The following is a 9,023-nucleotide window of genomic DNA, read 5'->3' as shown; positions in this document are numbered from 1 at the left end:
GGGAGGGTGAGGGTGAGTGAGGGAGGGTGAGTGTGAGTGAGGGTGAGTGAGCGACGGTGAGTGAGGGTGAGGGAGGGAGGGAGGGTGAGGGTGAGTGAGGGAGGGTGAGGGTGAGGGAGGGAGGGTGAGGGAGGGAAGGTGAGGGAGGGAGGGTGAGGGTGAGTGATGGAAGGTGAGGGTGAGTGAGGGAGGGTGAGTGTGAGTGAGGGAGGGTGAGTGTGAGTGAGGGAGGGTGAGGGTGAGGGAGGGTGAGTGAGTGAGGGAGGGTGAGTGAGGGAGGGTGAGGGTGAGTGAGGGAGGGTGAGGGTGTGAGGGTGAGTGAGAGTGAGTGAGGGAGGGTGAATGAGGGAGGGTGAGGGTGAGTGAGGGAGGGTGAGTGTGAGTGAGGGAGGGTGAGGGTGAGTGAGGGAGGGTGAGTGTGAGTGAGGGAGGGTGAGGGTGAGTGAGGGAGGGTGAGGGTGAGTGATGGTGAGTGAGGGAGGGTGAGTGAGGGTGAGGGAGGGAGGGTGAGGGTGAGTGAGGGTGAGTGAGTGAGGGAGGGTGAGTGAGGGAGGGTGAGTGAGGGAGAGGGAGGGTGTGAGGGAGGGTGAGGGTGAGTGAGGGAGGGTGAGGGTGAGTGAGGGTGAGTGAGGGAGGGTGAGGGTGAGTGAGGGAGGGTGAGTGTGAGTGAGGGTGAGTGTGAGTGAGGGAGGGTGAGGGTGAGTGAGGGAGGGTGAGGGTGAGTGAGGGTGAGTGAGGGAGGGTGAGGGTGAGTGAGGGTGAGTGAGGGTGAGTGAGGGAGGGTGAGGGTGAGGGTGAGTGAGGGAGGGTGAGGGAGGGTGAGGGAGGGTGAGTGAGTGAGGGTGAGGGTGAGGGTGAGTGAGGGTGAGTGAGGGAGGGTGAGGGTGAGTGAGGGAAGGTGAGGGTGAGTGAGGGAGGGGGAGGGTGAGGGTGAGGGAGGGTGAGGGTGAGGGAGGGTGAGGGTGAGGGAGGGTGAGTGAGGGAGGGTGAGGGTGAGTGAGGGAGGGTGAGCGTGAGTGAGTGAGGGAGGGTGAGGGTGAGTGAGGGAGGGAGGGTGAGTGAGGGAGGGAGGGTGAGGGAGGGAGGGTGAGGGTGAGGTTGAGTGAGGGAGGGTGAGGGTGAGTGAGGGAGGGTGAGGGTGAGGGTGAGTGAGGGAGGGTGAGGGTGAGGGAGGGTGATTTGTCCTGGCAGGTTTGGTTTTCTCTCATCACCTGATTTGCATATTTAAAGGGATATCACAGCTTTTTGTGCTCTTCAGTTACAGTTGCTCAAATAGAGGGGCCACTTCTCCTAGGGACCAATTTCCCTGAGGCTGGGGAGGTAAAATCAGGGCCATTACCTTTAGGAACAATTAACACAAAGTTTATTTCTTTTCTAATCCTATTGAATTTGTTATCAGAAATTTCAGTTGTGGCTTCATCATCTGTAATGGTCGTTGTGTAACTTTGTGACTATAAAAAAGGATAAACAGCAAAATAGAAAGTGTTTACACATTAACTCCAATAATACAGTATTCTGGAGTCCAGAATCACCTTGGTTGCTCCATTCATTCATGTGTCCTCTAGTTTTTGGACAGAGGCATCAGGAAGAAAAAAAAAGCTAAAAGCTACTGCGGATGCTGGAAATCCAAAACAAAAACAGAATTACCTGGAAAAACTCAGCAGGTCTGGCAGCATCGGTGGAGAAGAAATCAGTTAACATTTCGGGTCTTCATGACCCTTCGGCAGAACTGAAGCATAGCTTGCCATTTTAACACTTCACCCTGCTCTCTTGCCCACATGTCTGTCCTTGGCTTGCTGCATTGTTCCAGTGAAGCCCAACGCAAACTGGAGGAACAGCACCTCATCTTCCGACTGGGCACTTTACAGCCTTCCGGGCTGAATATTGAATTCAACAACTTTAGATCTTAAACTCCCCCTCCCCCCATCCCCACCCCGTTTCTCCCCCCTCCCTTTTTTTTCAATAATTTATATAGATTCTTCTTTTCCCACCTATTTCCATTATTTTTAAATCTAAAACTAAAACTTTGTTAGTCTTTCCACCCCACTCCCACTAGAGCTGTACCTGTCTTCCATTCTTAATTAGCACTTTTCTTAGACAAATATCACCTCCTTCAACACCTCTTTGATCCTTTTGTCTGTGACATCTTTTGATTATCTGCTCCTATGACTGCTGGCTTATCCCTACAACCACCCCACCCTCAACTTCTCTCTCCCCCCGCCCCCCACCTCAGACCAGCTTATATTTCACCTCTCTCCTAACTATACTTCAGTTCTGCCGAAGGGTCATGAAGACCTGAAACGTTAACTGATTTCTTCTCCACCGATGCTGCCAGACCTGCTGAGTTTTTCCAGGTAATTCTGTTTTTGCATCAGGAAGAATCTGACTGTGTTTCCTGCCACTCCCAGCTACTCCTAACTGCAACACACAGGACAAGATCTGCCTCAAATCAAGGGGGGATATTCCAAACATATCATTCAGATCAAAGAAAGCAAAATAAAAATAAAATATAAGCAAATAACTCTAACTATTAATACTTTCAGTGTAAACTCCAACCTTCCTACACATGCAAACATATAATGGCTTGATCTGAGATCATTGACCTGAAACGTTAACTCTGTTTCTCACTACACAGAAGCTGCCTGACATGCTGAATGTTTGCAGCATTTTGTGTTAGCTTAGCTCAGTATTAACACCCTCAGCTCTGAGTCACAACATACGCTCAGGTATCACTTCCAGACTTGAGCATATAAACTATGGGGCTGTTCAGTGCAGCACTGGAAGGGTGCTGCATTGTTGGAGGGAGCTGTGTTCAGTGATAATCCAGACTCTCTCTGCATTACACTAATTAAATTAACTTTGTGTCCTAGTCTGAAAACCACAATTAGCAGATTATCTGGACATTGGCCTCTCTGCCCCTATGTGGATCTTCTATACTTGAAAATATTTCATTAACTGTGAAATGCTTTGATATGTCATGAGGACACAACATATCAATATAAGTTTCCTCGTTTTTCTTCTTTTAGCTATAAGGAAACCCATTATTGAGTGTTGGATTATACTATCCCCTGTAGCATCCATGCAACGTTTAAGAATAATCAGAATGGGGTCTGAGGTAGTGATCACATTACTCACGTGGGCCTAACAAATATCCAGCGCTGTTCAATGTCCAACCTCTTTTGGGCTGAAAAATAGATTTTACAGATTGACTTTTGTGGTTTTTTTTTGTTTTCCTAAAATTCATGATTTTCTTTGTTTTCCACCACTATTTTACTGTCTCTTTTTAGATGCACCAACACAGTGGAGACTACAGCCACAGATCTCAGATATAGATACTAATCCATTCTCTAGAGAGCTGAACTCGACAGGAGACTCAGTCTACAGAGAGGTCCCTTCGCACCTTTACAGATCAGCTGTACAGAGCCCAGCTCTGGAGAGAGAGAGAGAGAGAGAGAAAGACCAGCTGTACAAAACTCAGTTCCAGAGAGAGATCAACTCTGCACTGGAGAATCTGAACAGAGAAAGCCCTCCTGTACAGTGACCTCTTCCCACGGAGAGACCACCTGTACAGTAAGGACCACCTCCAAATAGTGGGTTTTGCCATGAGTGAGTGAGTACAGAGCTTTATTCCCACAGCGAGGATCCCCCCACAATAGAAAATGAGTGAGCCCAGCTAGGTGTTTCTGCAATGAAGACATTCCAGTGCGACCCTGGTGAATTTCTAGTTCTGTTCTAAACTTGGAGACACTGATATTTCTGGGGAATCAGGGAAGGTGCAGGTTTAATATCAAGGCCGGAATATTCCATTGGTACAATGCGAAAGGGTGAGTTTTAGATTTGTTCCGGGAAATCACATGCTGATATCATTCTGTCTATACCTGACCTGGTACAACTAGTATGTCACTGAGGGAAAAGTGAGGAGAAATTTCCATTTTTAACCACTTACCCAAGCCTTTCAGCCAGTTTGGTTTCACTGACATTAAGTGGAGGCAGAGGAATATCAACCTCAGGCTGAGCTTCTCCTACAGAAAACTCTGCTCCCACCCCAGTTCGGACTCAAATTCAGCCCCAACAACAGACCATAAAAGAACAAATATAATTACCATGATAACTAATCCAAAACATTCAGTCACTAAGCCACAAAGGATCAAAGACATCCAGATCAGGGTCCTGCTTTTATGCATCTGAAGAGAAAAGAAAAACTATTAAATTGTATGTCTGCATTAAAGTGAGAGGAGATTCACTGTCACCTGAGTTTAGCATTGGACTTGTGTCAGACTTCAAATTATGTTGGGTGGGTTACAGAAAGAGTATGAGCTGAACTCTCACAGAGAAATTGCCTGTGACCTCTTCCTGTGCCTCTGACTTGGCTCCAAAGGCCAGAGTTTCTGTTTCCTTTACTGGAATTAGATCAGTTTCATTTACAGGCATCGCATAAAAACATAAGAAATAGGAGCAGGAGTAGGCCATTCGGCCCCTCAAGTCTGCCCCACCATTCAATAAGATCATGGCTGACCTGCCCCAGGCCTCAACTCCTCTTTTGTGCCAGCTCCTCATTGCCCTCAACTCCCCGATATTTCAAAAATCTATCTACCTCCTCTTTATATCATTTCAGTGATCTAGCCTTCTCTCTCTGGGGTAGATAATTCCAGACATTCACTACCCTCTGAGAGAAGAAATTCCTTTGCATCTCAGTTTTAAATGAGTGTCCCCTTATTCTGTAACTATGTCCCCTAGTTTGAGATTCTCCCACCAGTGGAAACATCTTCTCAACATCTACCCTGTCAGGCTCCCTCGGAATCTTGTATGTTTCAATAAGATCACCCCTCAGTCTTCTAAACTCTAATGAATAAAGGCCTAACCTGTTTAGCCGTTCTTGATAAGTCAACCTCTTCATCCCAGGAACCAGCCTAGTGAATCTCTTTTGAACTGCCTCCAATGCCAGTATATCCTTTCTTAAATACAGGACCAAAACTGTACACAGTACTCCAGGTGCGGCCTCACCAACACCCTGTACAGTTGTAACAAGACTTCCCTATTTTTAAACTCCAACCCCCTAATATTGCTAATCAAAGAAAAATATGTTAAAGTATTTTAACATCAGCACTAAATTTCTAATTTAAATGAGTTAGTGCTTTAATGTTTTAAAATTTATACTGTTAGGCACCCCACAGTATTGGTGAGTTCACCAGCTAATGTTAAGGGGGAATTCAGTGAGGGAGGTACAGTGAGGGGCGAGTACATAGAGGGGATATAATGAGGGGTGTATGCTGAGAGTGTAAGGTGAGGGGAATAGTGAGGGAGGTACGGTGAGGTCGGGGGGTTTGTGAGGGGAACAGTGAGGAGGGTACACTGAGGGGAGGACGGTCAGGGGGTCAGTGAGGGGGGTATGGTGACAGTGTACGGTGAACAGGGGGACAGTGAGAGGGCTATGGTGAGGGAGGTACGGTGAGGGGAGTACGGTGAGGGGGATACGGTGAGGGGAGTACGGTGAGGGGAGTACGGTGAGGGGGGTACAGTGAGGGGGGTACGGTGAGGGGGGTACGGTGAGGGGAGCACGGTGAGGGGAGTACGGTGAGGGGGGTACAGTGAGGGGGGTACGGTGAGGGGAGTACGGTGAGGGGGGTACGGTGAGGGGAGTACGGTGAGGGGGGTACGGTGAGGGGGGTACGGTGACGGAAGGACAGTGAGGGGGGTACGGTGAGGGGGGTACGGTGAGGGGGGTACGGTGAGGGGAGTACGGTGAGGTGGGTACAGTGAGGGGGGTACGGTGAGGGGGGTACGGTGACGGAAGGACAGTGAAGGGGGTACGGTGAGGGGGGTACGGTGAGGGGCTACGGTGAGGGGGATACGGTGAGGGGGGTACGGTGAGGGGGATACGGTGAGGGGAGGACGGTGAGGGGGGTACGGTGAGGGGGATACGGTGAGGGGAGGACGGTGAGGGGGGTACGGTGAGGGGGATATGGTGAGGGGGGTACGGTGAAGGGGGTACGGTGAGGGGGATACGGTGAGGGGGATACGGTGAGGGGAGTACGGTGAGGTGGGTACAGTGAGGGGGGTACGGTGAGGGGGGTACGGTGACGGAAGGACAGTGAGGGGGGTACGGTGAGGGGGGTACGGTGAGGGGCTACGGTGAGGGGGATACGGTGAGGGGGGTACGGTGAGGGGGATACGGTGAGGGGAGGACGGTGAGGGGGGTACGGTGAGGGGGATACGGTGAGGGGAGGACGGTGAGGGGGGTACGGTGAGGGGGATATGGTGAGGGGGGTACGGTGAAGGGGGTACGGTGAGGGGGATACGGTGAGGGGGATACGGTGAGGGGGGTACGGTGAGGGGGATATGGTGAGGGGGTTACGGTGAGGGGGGTACGGTGAGGGGGATGTATCATGAGGGAGGGTATTGCGATGGGGGCTATGGTAAGGGGCAGGGGGCTGCAGTGTGAGGAGAACAATGATGGAGAGTTTGTGAACCAACAGTTTACTGAAGCTGATCTTCAGGGATGGGGAAAGGATCCAGAACGGAATTAACTGGAATGGAAGTAACAAAATCCCCTGTCACTGATCGACCTGCTGTTCACCATTATCCAGATTTCAACAGCCGATACCGGACACTAACTTCTACCTGGTCACCAATGCACTTTGGATTCCTAACAATCAGTGCCATGTACAGAATTTAGCTTTAAATGGAAAATCTCTCAATTCTCCACTTTTAACCGAGACATCTCAATGTTAAACATTCTCCTGAGAAAGGCAACAGCTGACAGGCCAATAAAATCAGCTGATTTTCGAATTCTTCAATAAACTATCCTCCTGCTGCAGACACAATTGTGCTGAGTTCAAGCATAATCCTTGCTAGTTTCACAGAGCTTGTTCCTCACAACCTTGTACTGTCAGCCTGGACTCAGTTACACACAATATCTGCAGCAAATTACAGCAACAAGTAACGTCTCACATAAATTATCATAAATATATAAAATCATTTTACCTTTGTCTAGATGAAGAAAAAAATTGAAGTTTCTTTTCTGAAGTTTAAAGTAATGACAAAAAAAATGGGATTTGTCAAACAATCGTTTCAAAAATAATCTATAACGAAGTCCTGGCTTAAGAACAGCAAAGTTCTGAGTGGTGATGTACGAATGTCTGAGGAAAGAGAGAGAAGCCTATTTATTTGTGGAAAAGAATTAATGTCCTCATTATGTTTTTTTTTCTTTTTTGATAAATGCATCCAGATTTGAAGCATAAAAGGCTGGTCATTAAATCATGTATTCCATTTCAGCTCTAATTCCTGTCAGCAAAATGGAGGTAATTATTGATAATTGACTCATGTTCAGGTGGAGGTTAACAGGAAAGTGCCTCTTTAAAGATTGTTCTCAGTAAAGCTGGAGGAGGACGAGGATCAGTGTCAACATGTGTCAGAGTCGTCACAATGATCCTAAACGGCAAAGTGGAGTCAGGCAGAAAGTAGAAGTAAAATAGTTTAGTTAAAACATGCAACTAAAACGGGAAATGGCAAAAGAAAAATAGTGAAAATCATGAATGTGAGGCATTGGAAGAAAGGGGGGGTGGAGAAATGGAACAAGAGAAACCAAATGGAGGAAAGGAAATTAAAATGCAAATGCTAATAGAAAATAAAAATTCCTGATCAAGAAAGATAAAACAGTGAAGAATGAGAAAAGGGGTCTATGAAATTGATTGGTTAAACTTGGGAAAAGAAAGATAAAGAATAAGAGATAAAAGACAAAAGGGAAGCGGTTGTGAGAAAAGAGCTTTCATATTTAAGAAAGTAATAAAAAGAGGATCAGATGCAGCCAGGTCTACAGACAGGACATTGGTTTAAGAGAAAGCATCATTTACCATGACTGGTAACTCATTAAAACATCATCATTATCCCAAAATGAAAACATAGAATTAACGGTAACGGGAAAAATCTGAAATGATCAATCAAACCATGAAAATAACGAGGACAGTTATTATCTTAGCTACAGGACAAGGTAACTCAGACACAACTGCACATCAACTGCACACACTGTACACTGGAATAGTGTGTGGACCATTTGGAAGAAGAGGAAGAGGCTGGTTGTAAAGTTAGTGCGTGAGACAAAGGCAGGATGAAATAACAGAATTCTCTCTCGCACTCAGCAGTCAAGTCATGAGGAGGAACACAAAAAGCCAAAGTGGCCAGAAGACACGTTTCAGGGATATATTCTCGCCAGATTGCCAATCTCTCAATCGCTTAAGTGTCACTCCACAAATACCCAATTGTCTCTTGAGCCCATCAGTACCACTGTGTCTAAGTGTGATACAAATATCATATTCATCGTCAGCAGCAGGTGAAATATGCTGGGTGGATGCAAGTGGGAAACATCACAAAGACAAGGTTTTGGGGTCCATATCTTCTGTAGATTTATATAGGCCGGAATTTCCCCATCGGCGTGTGGGGGCGGGACCCGTACACCCACGTCACTGTAAAATGACGCGCGGTGACATTGGGCGAGTGTCCCGACATCACCACGCGCCATCGCGATACTTGGGAAGGTGGGCGCGCTCTGAGTTCAGAGATGCACCATCAACTAACGGGTCGGTTAAGGCCCTTGAGGCAGTAATTGATCTGGATTTTTCGCAGCCTGTGCCATCTTCAGGATGTCGCATGGGCACAATGGGCAGGCGGGTAGGAGGCATTTGTATAAACCTCATCCACAGGCCGGATAAGAGGGGTTAGTGGGGTTGCAAATGTGATGTTTGAGGTATTTAATTGTGAAAGTTAGTTTCACTTGCCTGTATGAGCAGGAAGACTTCAAAACTCACACCAGCTGCTTGGACAGGAGGAAAAGCCTTGGTCAGGGCTCGACAGTAAAGATCATTTCCGGGGTCTGCAGCTTTGACAAAGCCCTCCCTTAGCTTGGGAATAGGAGTTGAATTCTCCACTGGAGACACCTCCTCTGAGGAGGAAAGGAGGACTAGAAGGGGGAGGAGGCCAGGAGTGCACATTTCAGCCTCTAGGGGAGCCAACTTTTGGAGGACAGG

At 47.8% G+C, this 9,023-nt stretch overlaps 1 protein-coding gene across 1 annotated transcript in view; it reads right to left on the bottom strand.

Annotated features, from left to right (window-relative positions):
• The window catches only part of LOC144669530 (galanin peptides-like), a 14,991-nt gene extending 7,872 nt beyond the window's left edge, over positions 1-7,119 (bottom strand). The window contains exons 1-3 of the mRNA XM_078531999.1: positions 6,985-7,119; positions 4,104-4,184; positions 3,136-3,184 (exon numbers count right to left, since the gene is read on the bottom strand). Coding sequence (XP_078388125.1) covers positions 3,136-3,184; positions 4,104-4,184 — 130 coding nt within the window. The 5' untranslated portion in view covers positions 6,985-7,119. The remainder of the gene's footprint in view (positions 1-3,135; positions 3,185-4,103; positions 4,185-6,984) is intronic.
• Between the last annotated feature and the right edge of the window lie 1,904 nt (positions 7,120-9,023).

This window comes from Cetorhinus maximus, chromosome 29, assembly GCF_964194155.1.
Source record: "Cetorhinus maximus chromosome 29, sCetMax3.hap1.1, whole genome shotgun sequence".
Classification (NCBI taxonomy): Eukaryota; Metazoa; Chordata; class Chondrichthyes; order Lamniformes; family Cetorhinidae; genus Cetorhinus; species Cetorhinus maximus.
This window is presented reverse-complemented; position numbering and strand designations above follow the sequence as displayed.